The 20,794-nt window shown below is 50.0% G+C and overlaps 1 protein-coding gene across 1 annotated transcript in view; it reads right to left on the reverse strand.

Annotated features, from left to right (window-relative positions):
- Positions 1-20,794, reverse strand: part of HDX (highly divergent homeobox) — a 95,703-nt gene that overhangs the window by 33,848 nt on the left and 41,061 nt on the right. Inside the window, exons 4-5 of the mRNA XM_089660338.1 lie at positions 14,168-14,314; positions 8,143-8,344 (exon numbers count right to left, since the gene is read on the reverse strand). Of these exons, the coding sequence (XP_089516464.1) occupies positions 8,143-8,344; positions 14,168-14,314 (349 nt within the window). The remainder of the gene's footprint in view (positions 1-8,142; positions 8,345-14,167; positions 14,315-20,794) is intronic.

Raw genomic sequence — 20,794 nt, forward strand, 5'->3', positions numbered from 1 at the left:
CAGCAAATGTCATGGCAAACAAGAACCCCCAGCAAATGTCAGGGCCAGCAAAAAAAAACAGCATGAGTCAGGACCAGCAAGAACCCCTAGCATGTTTTAGAACCAGCAAGAACCCCCGGCAAGTGTCAGGGACAGCAAGAACCCTCAGCAAGTGCCAGGGCCAGCAATAACCTCCAGCAAGTGTCAGGACCAGCAAGAACCCCCAGCAAGTGCCAGGGCCAGCAATAACCCCCAGCAAGTGTCAAGGCCAACAAGAACCCCCAGCAAGTGTCAGGACCAGCAAGAACCCCCAGCATGTGCCAGGGCCAGCAATAACCCCCAGCAAGTATCAGGACCAGCAAGAACCCCCAGCATGTGCCAGGGCCAGCAATAACCCACAGCAAGTGTCAAAGCCAGCAAGAACCCCCAGCAAGTGTCAGGACCAGCAATAACCCCCTGCAAATGTCAGGGACTGCAAAAATCCCCAGCAAATGGCAGGGACAGCAATAACTCCCAGCAAGTGTCAGAACCAACAAGAACCCCCCAGCAAGTGTCAGGGACAGAAAGAACCCTCAGCAAGTGTCAAGGACAGAAAGAACCCTCAGCAAGTGTCAGAACCAGCAATAACCCTGAGCAAATGTTATAGCCAACAAGAGCCCCCAGCAAGTGTCCGGGACCGCAAAAAACGCCCAGCAAGAGTCAGGGCCAGAAAGAACCCCCAGAAAGTGTCAGGGCTAGCGAAAAACCCCGAGCAACTGTCAGAACCAGCAATAACCCCCAGCAAATGTCATGGCAAACAAGAACCCCCAGCAAATGTCAAGGCCAACAAGAACCCCCAGCAAATGTCAGGGCCAGCAAAAAAAAACAGCATGAGTCAGGACCAGCAAGAACCCCTAGCATGTTTTAGAACCAGCAAGAACCCCCGGCAAGTATCAGGGACAGCAAGAATCCCCGGCAAGTGTCAGGGACAGCAAGAACCCCCAGCAAGTGTCAGGGCCAGCAATAACCCCAATCAAGTGTCAGAACCAGAAAGAACCCCCCCCCTTTCCCCAAGTGTTAGGGCCAGCAGAAACCTCCAGCAAGTGTTAGGGCCAGCAAGAACCCACAGCAAGTGTCAAGGCCAGCAATAACCCTGAACAAGTGTCAGAACCAGCAATAACCCCCAGCAAGTATCAAGACCAGCAATAACCCCCAGCAAGTGTCAGGACCAGCAATAACCCCCAGCAAGTGTCAGGACCAGCAATAACCCCCAGCGAGTGTCAGGGCCAGCAATAACCCCCCGCGAGTGTCAGGGCCAGCAATAACCCCCAGCGAGTGTCAGGGCCAGCAATAACCCCCAGCGAGTGTCAGGACCAGCAATAACCCCCAGCGAGTGTCAGGGCCAGCAATAACCCCCAGCGAGTGTCAGGGCCAGCAATAATCCCCCTCCTGCAAAACACCTCCACCTTTCTATTGAATGGAGCGGGAAATGTTCTGTAGTCCTCAGAGAAAGATGGGAGCTCTGTAACTGATAAGAATGCAGTACAATCAGAGAGCTGGGCAGACGACACAGGAAGTTGTCAGCTCAAAAGGCTCCTGTCAGGATCAACTGGATTTTTGTCACGAATTGAACAGACAACACAAAACACTTTGCATGGGATATTTAGCAGATGAAAGGGGAAGAAATAAGATCGTTTGATTGTTGGGGATTTATAAATCATATTTCAAGAGTTAAAAAAACAATCATCATTATCTTCACAGAGGAGCACCATGTCTCCTCCTCCATTGTATGTGGTGCTTCTCCAGGTGAGCCGCCGCAATGTTTTAAACTGTTTTATTTATGGTCTAGTCCAGTGCTTCTCAACACCAGGCTGTGGCCCACTGCAGGGTCGCGTACTCCCATCTCCTGAGCCTCTAACCAGTTACAGATCCTCTAACCTCCCACAGTGCCTCCAAGCTTCCATAGTGTCCCGCAACCTCCCAGAATGCCTCCAAGCTTCCAGTGTCCCGCAACCTCCCACAGTGCCTCCAAGTTTCCATAGCATCCTGCAACCTCCCACAGTGCCTCCAAGCTTCCAGTGTCCCGCAACCTCCCAGAATGCCTCCAAGCTTCCAGTGTCCCGCAACCTCCCACAGTGCCTCCAAGCTTCCAGTGTCCCGCAACCTCCCACAGTGCCTCCAAGCTTCCATAGCATCCTGCAACCTCCCACAGTGCCTCCAAGCTTCCATATTGTCCCCCAACCTCCCAAAGTGCCTCCAAGCTTCCATAGTATCCCCCAACCTCCCACAGTGCCTCCGAGCTTCCATAATGTCCCGCAAACTCCCACAGTGCCTCCAAGCTTCCACAGTGACCTGCAACCTCCCACAGTGCCTCCAAACTTCCATAATGTCCCGCAAACTCCCACAGTGCCTCCAAGCTTCCATAATGTCCCGCAAACTCCCACAGTGCCTCCAAGCTTCAATAATGTCCCCCAACCTCCCACAGTGCCTCCAAGCTTCCATAGTGTCCCATAACCTCCCACAGTGCCTCCAAGCTTCCATAGTGTCTGGCAACATCCCATAGTGCCTCCAAGCTTCCATAGTGTCCCGCAACCTCCCACAGTGCCTCCAAGCTTCCATATTGTCCCCCAACCTCCCACAGTGCCTCCAAGCTTCCATAGTGTCCCCCAACCTCCCACAGTGCCTCCAAGCTTCCATAGTGTCTGGCAACATCCCACAGTGCCTCCAAGCTTCCATAGTGTCCCATAACCTCCCACAGTGCCTCCAAGCTTCCATATTGTCCCCCAACCTCCCACAGTGCCTCCAAGCTTCCATAGTGTCCCATAACCTCCCACAGTGCCTCCAAGCTTCCATAGTGTCCCGCAACCTCCCACAGTGCCTCCAAGCTTCCATAGTGTCCCATAACCTCCCACAGTGCCTCCAAGCTTCCATATTGTCCCCCAACCTCCCACAGTGCCTCCAAGCTTCCATAGTGTCCCGCAACCTCCCACAATGCCTCCAAGCTTCCATAGTGTCCCATAACCTCCCACAGTGCCTCCAAGCTTCCATATTGTCCCCCAACCTCCCACAGTGCCTCCAAGCTTCCATAGTGTCCCGCAATCTCCTAAAATGCCTCCCAGCACAGAGTGGCCCACAGGCCCTCCAACTGCCCTCAGCCTTGACAGTGCTCCCCAGCCTGCCGTAGAGCCTCCAGAGTGGACCGTTTGCACCTCAGATCCCGTTGGAGGCGTCATTGCTGGAATGTGGGCATCGGTAGAGCTGGAGCCGCCAAGACTTACAAAACATCTTCGTATTTTGGAACATGGGAGGGTGGATGGATCTGGAGTTTTTAATTAGCGCCGACTAATTGATCCTCCAACCTGCTCCGTCTCCCTCAATGATTGTCATGGCGCAGCTACAGCCGCGCACCGCGCCAGGGAGAGCATTTCATCTACTGTGACATTCTGTTCACCGCGCCGGTGCCCGGGAGAGGCGCCAACCACTGGCACGCCGCCACACCTGAAAATATTTCTGAAGATGAATTAATTATTACAGCAAAGTACAGCTGCCGCTACACTTCCAGCCGGTCTTCCCACCGCTATGCCAGTTCATGCCGGGGCTCGTAGCTCCTCAATGTGTCTGCTGGATGAGGCAGAGGTAATCCCCCGGGCAGATCCTTCTACCTACTGGGGACAGTTCCTGGGTCTGCACACTTGCTGTGCCCTCCTGGCTGGAGGATGTCAGGAATCACCCTTTCCTCCCCAGCCACACTATCCCTGGCCCACCAGTGATAACCCCCTAAAGTCAAACTCTCGACTAAATCTTACAAAGTTCCCCCCAGCTCAGTCCACAAAACTCAATCCGTATTCATCTCATACAGTCCCTCTTCTTCACCACAAGATGTCCTCAGTCTTCCAGGCTGAATGGACATACTGTGAGTAGTGCTGAAGTCCATGGCATTCATAGGACATACTGTGAGTAGTGAGTAGTGGTGAAGTCCATGGCACTCATAGGACATACTGTGAGTAGTGAGTAGTGATGAAGTCCATGGCACTCATAGGACATACTGTGAGTAGTGGTGAAGTCCATGGCACTCATAGGACATACTGTGAGTAGTGATGAAGTTCATGGCACTAATAGGACATACTGTGAGTAGTGATGAAGTCCATGGCACTCACCGGACATACTGTAAGTAGTGATGAAGTCCATGGCACTCACAGGACATGCTGTGAGTAGTGATGAAGTCCATGGCATTCATAGGACATACTGTGAGTAGTGGTGAAGTCCATGGCACTCATAGGACATACTGTGAGTAGTGATGAAGTCCATGGCACTCATAGGACATACTGCGAGTAGTGATAAAGTCCATGACACTCATAGGACATACTGTGAGTAGGGATGAAGTCCATGGCATTCATAGGACATACTGTAAGTAGTGATGAAGTCCATGGCACTCATAGGACATACTGTGAGTAGTGAAGAAGTCCATGGCACTCATAGGACATACTGTGAGTAGTGATGAAGTCCATGGCACTCATAGGACATACTGTGAGTAGTGATGAAGTCCATGGCACTCATAGGACATACTGTGAGTAGAGATGAAGTCCATGGCACTCATAGGACATACTGTAAGTAGTGATGAATTCCATGGCACTCACAGGACATGCTGTGTGTAGTGATGAAGTCCATGGCATTCATAGGACATACTGTGAGTAGTGAGTAGTGATGAAGTCCATGGCACTCATAGGACATACTGTGAGTAGTGATGAAGTCCATGGCACTCATAGGACATACTGTGAGTAGTGATGAAGTCCATGGCACTCATAGGACATACTGTGAGTAGTGAAGAAGTCCATGGCACTCATAGGACATACTGTGAGTAGTGAAGAAGTCCATGGCACTCATAGGACATACTGTGAGTAGTGATGAAGTCCATGGCACTCATAGGACATACTGTGAGTAGAGATGAAGTCCATGGCACTCATAGGACATACTGTAAGTAGTGATGAATTCCATGGCACTCACAGGACATGCTGTGTGTAGTGATGAAGTCCATGGCATTCATAGGACATACTGTGAGTAGTGAGTAGTGATGAAGTCCATGGCACTCATAGGACATACTGTGAGTAGTGATGAAGTCCATGGCACTCATAGGACATACTGTGAGTAGTGATGAAGTCCATGGCACTCATAGGACATACTGTGAGTAGTGATGAAGTCCATGGGACTCAGAGGACATACTGTGAGTAGTGATGAAGTCGGGTGTGTTCACATCCCAGTTTTAACCCAGGTAAGTGAGCTCTCAAAGAAGTTGTCACAGTACTGGGCCAATCAGCCGCCCCGCAGCCACACTCACACCACTTGTGCATATTTATGGAAACTGAGAATTCTGACATGAATCTGCAATCCAACATCAGTGTCTGAGACTGAGAAGTTCCCTGACAATCACCGTGATCTCTGTACTGCGCTGCGGTATATGTCAGAGCTATATACATGTATAATAATAGTGTGTGACTGTGGGGGAGGAGACATTAGAGTGTAAGCTCCTCTGGTACAGAGACTGATGGGATTGTGGGGGAGGGGACATTAGAGTGTAAGCTCCTCTGGTACAGAGACTGATGTGACTGTGGGGGAGGGGACATTAGAGTGTAAGCTCCTCTGGTACAGAGACTGATGTGACTGTGGGGGAGGGGACATTAGAGTGTAAGCTCCTCTGGTACAGAGACTGATGTGACTGTGGGGGAGGGGACATTAGAGTGTAAGCTCCTCTGGTACAGAGACTGATGGGACTGTGGGGGAGGGGACATTAGAGTGTAAGCTCCTCTGGTACAGAGACTGATGGGACTGTGGGGGAGGGGGCATTAGAGTGTAAGCTCCTCTGGTACAGAGACTGATGGGACTGGCTCAGTGTCCCCTGGTGGGGGGATAGTCCACATTGGTGACTCTGAGGTCATCTGATACGGAATGTAGTTATTCCTCCTCTGTGTGGGATATGATATCGAGGTTCCTCCTCGCACACATCGGCCCGTTCTCCTCCGTCTGGAGCGATGAAGACGACTCTGTCATTAGCCCGAAGTTCAGGAAAACTGACTGCTTATAATTATGTTTTCACTGCAATTACTGAGAAACAATTTATCTGCAGATCTGAGAGCCGACAAATCCAAAATACAAACATAACCCTTAAATGTGAGAGAAACGAGATCATTATTACAGAGCCGAGAGACAGAGAGGAGGAGAGGAGAGGGAGAGGAGGAGAGGAGATGGAGGAGGAGAGGGAGAGGAGGAGAGGAGATGGAGGAGATGGAGGAGGAAAATGAAAATAAATAGAGAGGAGAGGTGAAAACACTGGTGGAGAGGGGGAGACAGAAAAGTAATCAAAGGAGATGAGAGGGAGAGGGAGGAGATGGAGATGGAGAGGGAGGCAGAGGAGAGGAGCGAGATAGGAAAGGGAGAGGGAGGAGGATGAGTTGGAGAGGGAGGAGGAGATGGAGAGAGAGGAGGAGAGAATAGGGAGAGGAGATGGAGAGGGAGGAGGAGGAGGAGGAGATGGAGAGGGAGGAGGAGGAGAGAAGAGGGAGAGGAGATGGAGGAGGTGCAGAGGAAGTAGGGAGATGGAGAGGGAGGAGGAGATGGAGGGGGAGTAGGGGGAGGAGGAGATGGAGAGAATATGGAGAGGGAGGAGGAGATAGAGAGAAGATGAAGAGGAAAGGGAGAAGAAGAGGGGAGGAGAGGGAGAGGAGATGGCGGAGGAGGAGAGGAGAGGGAGGAGGAGGAGAGGGAGTAGGGGGAGGAGATGGAGCGGGAGGAGAAGATGAAGGAAGAGTGGGAGAGAGAGAGGGGGGTGGAGAGGAGATGGAGAGGGAGTAGGAGGAGGAGATGGAGAGGGAGCAGGGGGAGAAGATGAGTAGAAGATGGAGATGAAGAGAATATGGAGAGAGAGGAGGAGGAGGATATGGAGAGAAGATGAAGAGGAGAGGGAGAGGAGAGGAGAAGAGATGGAGGAGGAAAATGAAAAGAAACAGAGGAGGAGAGGTGAAGAGGATCATGGAGAGGGGGGAGACAGAAAAAGGAAAGGAGAGGAGAGGACATAGAGAAGAGAAAAGATTGAGCGGAGAGGAGATGGAAAGAAGGTGAGATGGAGTGAAGAGGAAAGGAGTTGGGGAGGAGAAAAGGTGAAGAGGAGAAGAGAAGAGAGAGAGAGAGGAGATGAGAGGAGGAGAGGAGAAGCTATCATGTTAATATCTGGGTCAGTCAGCTGCAGTCTGCTACTACCGTACAGTCTATGGAAGTGAGAGCCTTCTGCCTCCCGTGTTACAAGGGACTGCTAGAGACTGCGGCAACATGAGAAGAAACTGTTAGAGACAGCCGCTACTAAAAAGACTAATGATGGCTGTCATCACTATACAAGAGACTGCTGCCATCTAACCAACAAACTGCTGCCGGGTCCAAGAACTCTACACATTCCTGACATCTTATAAGAAACTGCTACACACTACTGAGGGAAGGAAGGAAGGAAGAAAAGAAGGAAGGAAGGAAGGATGGAAGGAAGGAAGGGAGGAAGGAAGGAAGGGAGGGAGGAAGGAAGGAAGGATGGAAGGAAGGAAGGAAGGAAGGAAGGAAGGAAGGAAGGAAGGAAGGGAGGAAGGAAGGAAGGAGGGAAGGAAGGGAGGGAGGAAGGGAGGAAGGAAGGGAGGGAGGGAGGGAGGAAGGAAGGGAGGAAGGGAGGAAGGAAGGGAGGAAGGGAGGGAGGAAGGAAGGAAGGAAGGAAGGGAGGAAGGAAGGGAGGAAGGGAGGGAGGGAGGGAGGGAGGGAGGGAGGGAGGGAGGAAGGGAGGGAGGGAGGGAGGGAGGGAGGAAGGAAGGGAGGAAGGGAGGGAGGAAGGAAGGAAGGAAAAAAGGAAGGAAGGATGGAAGGAAGGATGGAAGGAAGGAAGGAAGGAAGGACGGAAGGAAGGACGGAAGGAAGGAAGGAAGGAAGGAAGGACGGAAGGAAGGAAGGATGGAAGGAAGGAAGGAAGGACGGAAGGAAGGAAGGAAGGAAGGACGGACTGTTAGAGACTGTTGTCATCTAACCGACAGACTGCTGTCATGCTACAGAAGACTTACTGGCTGGGAAGTCACGCCTCGTAGCATGGAACCTGAGGAAGTGCCGTTTCCCGGCAGGTGTGTGTTTCGTAGACACGAGTTGGGTATTTGCACCTCATACCTTGTGAACTTTCCTCAGAAAGGCAAATGGAGACCGCATCGTGCCGATCGTTCTCTTCCACCACGCCGGCTATGGGGTCTTCTGTAGGAGTCAGCGAAGAGGCGGAGTCCTGGTGTTCAGGGAAGGTGGCCGGCCCTCCCCGCGGAGGAGGGACTTCAATCCCCATTAGTCGATACTTTCTCCGCCGGTTCCCGATCCATGTCTGCAATGAGGGGAAAAGCATTGTAATTCAACAGTAAACCATCATCAGGACAATACAACCAACAACAAGATTCCAGTTACAGGTGAAATCTGGTGGCCTGAAAAATGGGTTCTTAGGTCTCTCAATGAAGAAATGATGGCGAATGGCTTGGCCAAGCTGGTGGATCTACCGGCAACCGTAATGACTAAACCAATATAGAAAGTCCATCTATATTAATGTCCCTCTTGGTGAAATTTGCCTCATTTACTTCCAGGAAGTTGTCCTAGTGGAGAGAAGACAAAGAGAGCCACCTACCTCACCTCTGGAGACAGGGAACATTACTTCTAGCTGGACTGGAAAGTGGAGATGTGTACAGTACAGCTTTACAAACATTTACCTCCATGTCTCCTAGTACTGAGTAGCCATGACCCAATGACCCCATTTTCTGAACTTTGACCTCTATGTCTCCTAGTACTGAGTAGGCATGACCCAATGACCTCATTTTCTGAAGTTTGACCTCCATGTCTCGTAGTACTGAGTAGGCATGACCCAATGACCTCATTTTCTGAAGTTTGACCTCCATGTCTCCTAGTACTGAGTAGGCATGACCCAATGACCTAATTTTCTGAAGTTTGACCTCCATGTCTCGTAGTACAGAGTAGGCATGACCCAATGACCCTATTTTCTGAAGTATGACCTCTGTGTCTCCTGGTACTGAGTAGCCATGACCCAGTGACCTCATTTTCTGAAGTTTGGCCTCCATGTCTCCTAGTACTGAGTAGCCATGACCAAATGACCCCATTTTCTAAAGTTTGGCCTCCATGTCTCCTAGTACTGAGTAGCCATGACCCAATGACCTCATTTTCTGAAGTTAGCCTCCTTTACCTCCAAAACGTTGTCCTAGTTAAGAGGTGACACGGACAGCCACCTATCTCACCTCTGGGGACAGGAACATTACGTCCACCTGGACTGGAGAGTGGAGATGTGTAGGGTGGATCCATACAGAATGGGCACGACCCAAGACCAGTCCATCCTCATTCACCTCTCCAACATCGCCATGCTCAACCACCTTCCAGGAGATAAAGATGAAGAGATGGTGGCCACCCAAAGACCCCAGATCTACTCTACTGGAAATATGATGAATCTATTACTGAAATGCAATTCTCGGGGCGGATTATTCCTGCTTATGCTGGTACTGAAATGAATGGATAAAGGACTCCCTCAGACTCCTTCCCGAAGGAACAGAAAGAGGCCACCATGACGGTGACTCCATCTATACAGTATATAGTCAGTGAGGTTGGCTGGGTTCATGAACGTCAACTTTTAAGGGGTCCTTTGCCAGGTTCCTAAGCAGGTTTGATTGGACCATGAGTGAGTTCTGCTTAGTACAGAATACAAATCGTGATTTATTCACATGGTTAGGCTTCAGGCCCACTCTGCATCCTACACCCTGCAAGTCCGATTTACGATACTAAGTGGGGAATTTCGGTTGGACAGATCCAACTTCTTAAAAAACAATATCTGGTGGAAAATCTTTAGGCAATCACTATGAAGCAACCCTCTGCCGGCACCAGGCCATCTGGGATCCACCTCCTTCACACAATAATGGACCAAGAGAAGTCTACGCCACACACGTGCCTTAATCACAACAAGCTTTATTGATATCATTACATGGTCAATCCGCCATCTTTGTGTGTCTGACTCCTCCTCTGCCCTGCCCCCCCCCTACTATCCATTTGATTGAAGCAGTGTAATGTGCAGCCCAGACTTCTGCATGTTCTTAGAAAACTGTGATGAAACCATGGAGGCCCCTCGATATCTTCAGAGGTCCACATCCAGGTTTTGGCCACTTTATTCGTTATTTTGGCTTGTTGGTGCTCATTATCAGTCCTGTGGATCAGCAGTGATGGTTCAGAGGTCCGGTCGGTACCAACCAAACATTAGAATGTGGAAGATTTTGGTCTAAAGGACTTTGACTGTGGAATCATCTCTGAAATGGGGGGGCAGGGCAGGCGTGTTTCCTGGATGCCGGATTGACAGAGGCGCCGCTTAACCCATGCTTCAGGGGGCCCGTGCGGCCTCAGTGTTGTGCCTGGACAGGAGGGGCAGCAGGGGGGGCATTCACTAGAACTGATCACCTATATTTTCCACCTGCAGCTTCTCCTCCTCCTCCCACCGGCATTCAGCAGCTGTAGGAGGAAAATACAGAGGGTCCAGTAAATGTCGCTCCTGCTGTCCAGGTTCCACTTCTCTCTACCGCCTGGGCCGCCCCCCCCCCCCCCCCCCGCATAGCTGCTGCGGGGATGTTTATGAATGGAGAGTGGGGATGGGGCCATTAAATATATCATTTACTGGCCCCTTCCTTTTCTGAATGAACACAGTGAGTGATTGGTCCAGTTGTAGAAGGAGGAAGAAGCATTTCCTCAGTCTCCCCTCCCCCAATGATCAGACTGTACATTGTACCTTTGTAGAAGGAGGAGGGGTCACTTCCTCAGTCTCCCCTCCCCCAGTGATCAGACTGGACATTGTAACATTGTAGCAGGAGTAGGGGGCATTTCCTCAGTCTCCCCTCCCCCAGTGATCAGACTGTACATTGTAACTTTGTAAGTTTGTAGAAGGAGAGGGCATTTCCTTAGTCTCCTCCCCCAGTGATCAGACTGTACATTGTAACTTTGTAGAAGGAGTAGGGGGCATCTCCTCAATCTCCCTTCCCTCCAGTGATCAGACTGCACATTGTAACTTTGTAGGAGGAGGAGGAGGAGGCATTTCCTCAGTCTCCTCCCCCAGTGATCAGACTGTACATTGTAACTTTGTAGGAGGAGGAGGCGTTTCCTCAGTCTCCCCTCCCCCAGTGATCAGACTGTACATTGTAACTTTGTAGGAGGAGGAGGCGTTTCCTCAGTCTCCCCTCCCCCAGTGATCAGACTGTACTTTGTAACTTTGTAGAATGAGGAGGCATTTCCTCAGTCTCCCCTCCCCCAGTGATCAGACTGTACATTGTAACTTTGTAGAAGGAGGGGGAGTCATTTCCTCAGTCTCCCCTCCCCCAGTGATCAGACTGTACATTGTGAGAAGATGCAGCAGGGGGCTGATCTGTGTCAGACATTTGTGAACACAGCCATGAACTGCAGGGGCACCAGGATTTAGATGACCGCATCATCTCTGAACCCACATCTCAGATGCTGACCCTGTAGGATGGCCGAACAAAGATGGCGGGAAAAGCAGATGGCGGCACTGTCCGGGGGAGCGCTGTGATCTGTGTGATGAATACCGGGAACGTTTACTGACACATTACTTTAGAAGAAATAATATGTAGTGTTGTCAGGTCCACTGTAATAGGCAGAGTCTCACTATTAGCACCCGGGGGGGGGGGGGGTAATGTATTGGCCCACCGGACGGCCATTGTGGTGTCCACACTGCGGTAGCGGGAACAAAGCTCCATCTCCGCGGCGGAATGGCTCTGCACAGAATAAATGAAGACGAGGCCGGTGTGCGCTCAGCAGCGGCTCGCCCAGACAGCGGACGGTGATCCCGGGCGGTAGGGATTCGTCCGTCGATCGATCCCGCTCACCTGGGCTTTGTGTCTATATTTAGCCACGCAGACAGGATGAGTAAGTAGACTGCAGCGCAGCGATCTATCCTGCACCCGCTACAATCTATTTCAGGCCTCTTGTCAGGCGCTGCACCTGCCTGCGGAATTCATCCCCGGAACGCGGCCGCCGGCGCCCTGCGAGTCTGTTGTACAATTGTCGACCATTTCACCGAATTATTCCGGACTGTGACGGGACTTCATTAACCCTTCCATGGCGGGAGGGGGGGGGGATTCAAAGGTTATAGATGGCTGGGGACACTGGGGGTCTCTTATATCAGGAGCCCCCAAATAACGGCCAATGGGGGGGGTCGCTGCAAGACTTTATAAGACATTAAAACGGCGCAAAAAAAAGGAAAGAAAAAAGAAATTAAATATATAAAACAAATTATATAATAAAATAAATTATATAATAAAATTCAAATTTTATTATATAATTTTTTCACTAATTTTCGGTGGGATTTTAATTCTTTTATATATATTATATTCATTTCTTTTTTCTTTCCTTTTTTTTGCGCCGTTTTAATGTTTCCTATTTTTTCGCGGTGGGTTCGCACTGATGCGCAGCAGCAATTATTTGTTTATTTAGTATTCATTTGTCCACAGTCTCCTGCCCCCCCATTTCCTTTCTTGCCCCCCCAATCCTTTAACCATGTCCTCAATTTCCAATCCCATCACCCCAAATACCCCGTCACCCTCCCCATGCCCGGTTCCTCCCAGTTCCTTATATTAACGCAACTCACTCAATTCTCAGTCCAACCTCTCCCCAATTCTCCCCATTTACCTAACACCTCCACAATCTTTGCCCCCCCCCCCCAATTTTTTTTCACACCTCCCTTTCCCTTAACCATGTCCCTAAATCCCAATCTCCCAACCTTATTCCCCCTTCACCCTCCCCCCCCCCAGTTCCCACATTGACTGTACCCACTCCCCAATTCTTCCCATTTTTCTGGCCCCTCCTCAATTTTTCGCCCACCAATTTTCCTTCCTTGTCCCCCCATTCTCTTCACCATGTCCCCATCTCACAATCCCCCTACCCCTAGTTCCCCTTTATCCTCCCCACCCCCAATTCCCACTCTCCAATTCCCACCCTTTCCACCCCCAATTGACTGAACCCAGTCCCCAATTCTTCCCATTTCTCTGACCCCCTTTTCAATTTCCCCCCCACCAATTTTCCTTCCTTATCCCCCGATTCTCTTCACCATACCCCATTTCACAATCCCCCTACCCCTAGTTCCCCTTTACCCTCCCCATCGCCAATTCCTACATTAACTGAACCCACTCCCCAATTCTCAATCCCACCACTCCCCAATTTTCTCCTTTTCCCCATACCCCTCAACAGTCTCCTGCCCCCCCATTTCCTTTCTTGCCCCCCCAATCCCTTAAACATGTCCTCAATTCCCAATCCCATCACCCCAAATACGCATTTACCCTCCCCATCTCAAATTCCCACATTAACTGAACCCACTCCCCAATTCTCAATCCAACCACTTCCCAATTCTCCCCTTTTCCCCACGCCCCTCCACAATCTCTCTCTGCCCCCTCAATTCCTTCCTTGTCCCCCCAATTCCCAATCCCATCACCCTCATTATCCTCTTCATCCTCCCCATCCCAACCCTCACTTTACTTCAAACTGCTCCACAACCACTCCCGAATTCTTCCCATTTCCCCACCCCCTTCTACAATTCCCTTCCCCCAATTCCTTCCTGGTTCCCCCCTTCCCTTAACCATGCCCCCAAATCCCAGTCCCCTCACATCCTCCTCATCTCCAAACCCCACATTAACTTAACACCCCCCAGATTTCCCATTTCACCCAACCTACAACCCCCAAAACCAGAATTCTCCCTCACAAATGTCCACCTTTTTGCCAAATGCCTCCCCAATTCCCCCTTTACTCCTCATCCTCCTCCACTCTGTGTCCTCCTCCTCCCCCACTCTGTGTCCTCCTCCCCCACTCTGTGTCCTCCTCCTCGCCCACTCTGTGTCCTCCTCGCCCACTCTGTGACCTCCTCCTCCCCCACTCTGTGTCCTCCTCCCCCCCCACTCTGTGTCCTCCTCGCCCACTCTGTGTCCTCCTCCTCCCCCACTCTGTGTCCTCCTCCTCCCCCACTCTGTGTCCTCCTCCTCCACTCTGTGTCCTCCTCCCCCACTCTGTGTCCTCCTCCTCCCCCACTCTGTGTCCTCCTCGCCCACTCTGTGTCCTCCTCCTCCCCCACTCTGTGTCCTCCTCCTCCCCCACTCTGTGTCCTCCTCACCCGCACTATCTCGCAGTCCACGTTCAGCTCCGCAGCCACGGCCTCTATCTTCTCCCGGCACACGGAGCCCAGGCTGGTCATGCCGTTGTCCCAGTACTTCTTCAGGGTGGCCAGGTCATGGTCACTGAACTGAGTGCGATCCTGGAGCTGTCCAGACACAAAGAGATATATTGGGGGTCACAGGGGGTCACTCTCCATACATGACATCAACAGCTCCACGCTCTATATTGGGGGTCACAGGGGGTCATTCTGCATACATGACATCAATAGCTTCACGCTCTATATTGGGGGTCACAGGGGGTCATTCTCCATACATTACATCAACATCTCCACGCTCTATATTGGGGTCACAGGGGGTCATTCTCCATACATTACATCAACATCTCCACGCTCTATATTGGGGGTCACAGGGGGCCATTCTCCATACATTACATTAATAGCTCCATGCTCTATATTGGGGGTCACTCTCCATACATGACATCAATAGCTTCACGCTCTATATTGGGGGTCACAGGGGGTCATTCTCCATACATTACATTAATAGCTCCATGCTCTATATTGGGGGTCACAGGGGGCCACTCTCCATACATTACATTAATAGCTCCATGCTCTATATTGGGGGTCACAGGGGGCCATTCTCCATACATTACATTATTAGCTCCATGCTCTATATTGGGGGTCACTCTCCATACATGACATCAATAGCTCCACGCTCTATATTGGGGGTCACTCTCCATACATGACATCAATAGCTTCACGCTCTATATTGGGGGTCACAGGGGGTCATTCTCCATACATTACATCAACAGCTCCATGCTCTATATTGGGGTCACAGGGGGTCATTTTCCATACATCAACAGCCCCACGCTCTATATTGGGGGTCACAGGGGGTCATTCTCCATACATTACATCAACATCTCCACGCTCTATATTGGGGGTCACAGGGGGTCATTATCTATACATGACATCACAGCTCCACGTTCTATATTGGGGGTCACAGGGGGTCATTCTCCATACATTACATCAACAGCCCCACGTTCTATATTGGGGTCACAGGGGGCCATTCTCCATACATTACATTAATAGCTCCATGCTCTATATTGGGGGTCACTCTCCATACATGACATCAACAGCTCCACGCTCTATATTGGGGGGTCACAGGGGGCAATTTTCCATACATTACATCAACAGCCCCACGCTCTATATTGGGGGTCACAGGGGGTCATTCTCCATATATGACATCAACAGCTTCACGCTCTATATTGGGGGTCATTCTCTGTGCATGACATCAATAGCTCCACACTCTATATTGGGGGTCACAGGGGGCCATTCTCCATACATCAGCAGCTCCACGTTCTATATTGGGGGTCACAGGGGGTCATTCCCTGTGCATGACATCACCATCCTCACGTTCAGTCCCGCCACGGACCGCAGCAGCTGCTATTTACTAACAATATCAATATATTTCCCCAACGAAATTCAGAACTTAATTTGAGAAACCTGGAATCTGCCATTTTCAAACTCTCCTTCTGAAAATTCTGGTTGCCTGGCTGTCTTGTTGATTCTCTGACTTCAATGAGTATTGACCCAGAAGAACTATGCCGATGAAGGGGCTCACACCAGAACACGGTGCGGGAAAGGCGTGTTCTGTGCACGTTTCCCGCGTCGCACTTCATATGCACTGCCATTGCGATCTGCTGCGAGTGCCAATAGGGTGTTACCGGAACCCCGAACACAGATCTCCAATGCAGCGCCATGCGGGTTGGTGTGTGGCGGTTTGGTGTGTGGCGGGTTGGTGTGCGGCGGTTTGGTGTGCGGCGGGTTGGTGTGTGGCGGTTTGGTGTGGCAGTTTGGTGTGTGGCGGTTTGGTGTGGCAGTTTGGTGTGTGGCGGTTTGGTGTGTGGCGGGTTGGTGTGTGGCGGTTTGGTGTGTGGCGGGTTGGTGTGTAGCGGGTTGGTGTGTGGCGGGTTGGTGTGTGGCGGGTTGGTGTGCGGCGGTTTGGTGTGGCAGTTTGGTGTGTGGCGGTTTGGTGTGTGGCGCGTTGGTGTGGCGGTTTGGTGTGTGGCGGTTTGGTGCGTGGCGGGTTGGTGTGGCGGTTTGGTGTGTGGTGGGTTGGTGTGTGGCGGTTTGGTGTGCGGCGGTTTGGTGTGTGGCGGGTTGGTGTGGCGGTTTGGTGTGTGGTGGGTTGGTGTGTAGCGGTTTGGTGTGGCAGTTTGGTGTGTGGCGGTTTGGTGTGTGGCGGGTTGGTGTGGCGGTTTGGTGTGTGGCGGTTTGGTGTGTGGCGGGTTGGTGTGGCGGTTTGGTGTGGCGGGTTGGTGTGTGGCGGGTTGGTGTGTGGCGGTTTGGTGTGGCGGGTTGGTGTGTGGCGGGTTGGTGTGGCGGTTTGGTGTGTGGCGGGTTGGTGTGCGGCGGTTTGGTGTGTGGCGGGTTGGTGTGCGGCGGTTTGGTGTGTGGCGGTTTGGTGTGTGGCGGGTTGGTGTGTGGCGGTTTGGTGTGGCGGGTTGGTGTGTGGCGGGTTGGTGTGTGGCGGTTTGGTGTGGTGGGTTGGTGTGGCGGGTTGGTGTGTGGAGGGTTGGTGTGGCGGGTTGGTGTGTGGCGGGTTGGTGTGGCGGGTTGGTGTGTGGCGGGTTGGTGTGGCGGGTTGGTGTGTGGCGGGTTGGTGTGCGGCGGGTTGGTGTGTGGCGGGTTGGTGTGCGGCGGGTTGGTGTGTAGCGGGTTGGTGTGCGGCGGGTTGGTGTGTGGCGGGTTGGTGTGTGGCGGGTTGGTGTGTAGCGGGTTGGTGTGTGGCGGGTTGGTGTGTGGCGGGTTGGTGTGTAGCGGGTTGGTGTGTGGCGGGTTGGTGTGTGGCGGGTTGGTGTGTGGCGGTTTGTTGTGCGGCGGGTTGGTGTGGGGCAGTTTGGTGTGTGGCGGGTTGGTGTGCGGGGAAACGCACAGGAACAAGCGCCGCGAATGTATGCGATTCTGGTATGAACCGGATCTCAGAGTTCTAATGACCGCATGCTGTTTCAGATGATGACTTATAAAATTAGCAGAGCAGCCAGGCAATCAGCATTTTCAAGAGTGTCAGGCTTGTATCTTTCTGATGACACGGGGAGTTCACACGATCAATATTTCATCAACCAATCGAAGACGCAGCAAAGAGATCTGAAAGAGGAATCCCACTGATAGCATTCAGTGCTGCGTCTGATCAGGAAATCCTGACAGTGGTGAAGCAGCTGGACGCCGTTCTCAGCTCCGCATGATGTGTGAGGATTCCATTCACAGGGAACTCCGGGGTGGTTACATCGCTACACACATCGACTTATTAGAGTTAAATGATCGAAAAGTGTGAAGTCCATGGAGTGCAACCGATCTACAGGAACGAAAAACACCCCCCCGCCGCCCCCACCTCCTTCCCTCCGAGGTCACAAACTGACCTATCTATCTCCCGTCTGATCGATGTTTATAAACAATGTTACTTTGTATCTCTCTATCTCCCGTCTGATCGATGTTTATAAACAATGTTACTTTGTATCTCTATCTCCCGTCTGATCGATGTTTATAAACAATGTTACTTTGTATCTCTATCTCCCGTCTGATTGATGTTTATAAACAATGTTACTTTGTATCTCTATCTCCCGTCTGATCGATGTTTATAAACAAATTTACTTTGTATCTCTATCTCCCGTCTGATCGATGTTTATAAACAATGTTACTTTGTATCTCTCTATCTCCCGTCTGATCGATGTTTATAAACAATGTTACTTTGTATCTCTCTATCTCCCGTCTGATCGATGTTTATAAACAATGTTACTTTGTATCTACTGTCTGATCGATGTTTATAAACAATGTTACTTTGTATCTCTCCATCTCCCATCTGATCGATGTTTATAAACAATGTTACTTTGTATCTATCTCCTGTCTGATCGATGTTTATAAACAATGTTACTTTCTATCTCTCCATCTCCCGTCTGATCGATGTTTATAAACAATGTTACTTTGTATCTCTCCATCTCCCGTCTGATCGATATTTATGAACAATGTTACTTTGTATCTCTCCATCTCCGTCTGATCGATGTTTATAAACAATGTTACTTTGTATCTCTCTATCTCCCGTCTGATCGATATTTATAAACAATGTTACTTTGTATCTATCTCCCGTCTGATCGATGTTTATAAACAATGTTACTTTCTATCTCTCCATCTCCCGTTTGATCGATGTTTATAAACAATGTTACTTTCTATCTCTCCATCTCCCGTCTGATCGATGTTTATAAACAATGTTACTTTGTATCTCTCTATCTCCCGTCTGATCGATGTTTATAAACAATGTTACTTTGTATCTCTCCATCTCCCGTCTGATCGATGTTTATAAACAATGTTACTTTGTATCTCTCCATCTCCCGTCTGATCGATATTTATGAACAATGTTACTTTGTATCTCTCCATCTCCGTCTGATCGATGTTTATAAACAATGTTACTTTGTATCTCTACCTCCCGTCTGATCGATGTTTATAAACAATGTTACAATATCATGAGTGGGAGGTAATGTTCCTTTTGCAGATGTATGGTGTTTGTGGGTTTGTAGTCTATAAAACAGGTGCCAGGATGGTTACAACAACTTCGGGCAGCACAGCAGCTAAATGGTTAGCACTTCCTCCTGGCAGTACTGGGGATGTCAGTTCAAATCCCAGCCACGGCACCACCTGCCTGGAGTTTGCATGTTCTCCCTGTGCCTGTGTGGGTTTCCTCCGGGTACTCCTGTACTCCAAAGACATGCTGGGATGTGAATTGGCTCCTGTCTAAATTGGTCCTAGTACAGTTGCAAGAAAAAGTATGTGAACCCCTTGGGATTACGTGGAGTTTTGCATGAATTGGGCATAAAATGTGCTCTGAACGTCATCTAAGTCACAACAATAGAAGAACACAGTCTGCTGAACATAATACTACACAAACATTAGATGTTGCCATGGTTTAATTGCACATAACATGTAAACATTCACAGTGCAGGGAGGAAAAAGTTTGTGAGGCCCTAGCTTAATGACTTCTCCCAGAGCTAATTGGATCCAGGAGTGAGCCAACATTGACTCCAATCAGTGTGATGATATTGGATGTGTTGCTGACACCTGTTTTGGGTTTACTGGTTTCAAGAAGCACTGTCTGATGTGAACCATGCCTCGCAGAAAAGAGCTCTCAGAAGACCTACAATCAAGAATTGTTGACTTGCATGAAGCTGGAAAGGGTTACAGAAGTATCTCCTTGAGCCTTGATGTTCATGTGTCCACGGTAAGACAGACTGTCTACAAATGGAGAAAGTTTAGCACTGTTGCTACTCTCCCTAGGCGTGGTCGTCCTGTAAAAATGACTGCAAGAGCCCAGCGCAGAATGCTGCATGAGGTAAAGAAGAATCCCAGAGTGTCAGCTAAAGACCTACAGAAATCTCTGGCACATGCTAACATTTTTGTTGACACATCTACAATAAGGAAAACATGAAACAAGAATGGAGTACATGGGAGGACACCACGGAGGAAGCCATTGCTGTCCAAAAAGAAGATTGCAGCACGTTTGAAGTTTGCAAAAGAGCACCTGGATGTTCCACAGCACTACTGGCAAAATATACTGTGGACAGATGAAACCAAGATTGAGTTGTTTGGGAAGAACACACAACACTATGTGTGCAGAAAAAAGTCACAGCACACCAACATCAAAACCTCATCCCCACTGTGAAACATGGCGGAGGGAGCATCATGGTTTGGGGCTGCTTTGCTGCCTCAGGGCCTGGACGGATTGTTGTCATTGATGGGAAAATGAATTCCAGAGTTTATCAAGACATTTTGCAGGAAAACGTACGACCATCTGTCCGCCAACTGAAGCTCCGCAGAGGATGGGTGATGCAACAGGACAATGACCCAAAGTATACAAGTCATTCAACAAAACAATGGCTGCAACAGCACAGAATACGCCTTCTGGAGTGGCCCAGTCAGAGTCCTGACCTCAACCCCATTGAAATGCTGTGGCATGACCTTAAGAGAGCGATTCACACCAGACATCCCAAGAATATTGCTACACTGAAACAGTTTTGTGAAGAGGAGTGGTCCAAAATGACTCCAGATCGTTGTGCAGGTCTGATCTGCAACTACAGGAAACGTTTGGTTGAGGTTATTGCTGCCAAAGGAGGGTCAACCAGTTATTAAGTCCAAAGGTTCACATACTTTTTCCTTCCTGCACTGTGAATGTTTACATGTTATGTGCAATTAAACCATGGCAACATCTAATGTTTGTGTAGTATTATGTTCAGCAGACTGTGTTCTTCTATTGTTGTGACTTAGATGACGTTCAGAACACATTTTATGCCCAATTCATGCAAAACTCCACGTAATCCCAAGGGGTTCACATACTTTTTCTTGCAACTGTATGTGTATGTATGAATGTGAGTTAGGGACCTTGGATTGTACGCTCCTCGGGGGCGGGGCCTGATGTGAATATACAATATATATGTAAAATTGATGGCGCTATATAAGTACCTGAAATAAAATACACAAAGATTGGGGTGTCCTTCATTGTGGGCAGGTCGTGTGCTTCCAGTTTCTATGTATCCATTCAGTGGTATCCGCCCCTTGGCGATTGGATGGACTGTCACTCGTAAG

This window comes from Staurois parvus, unplaced genomic scaffold, assembly GCF_062004578.1.
Source record: "Staurois parvus isolate SC_StPar_1 unplaced genomic scaffold, SC_StPar_1.0 ptg001226l, whole genome shotgun sequence".
Classification (NCBI taxonomy): Eukaryota; Metazoa; Chordata; class Amphibia; order Anura; family Ranidae; genus Staurois; species Staurois parvus.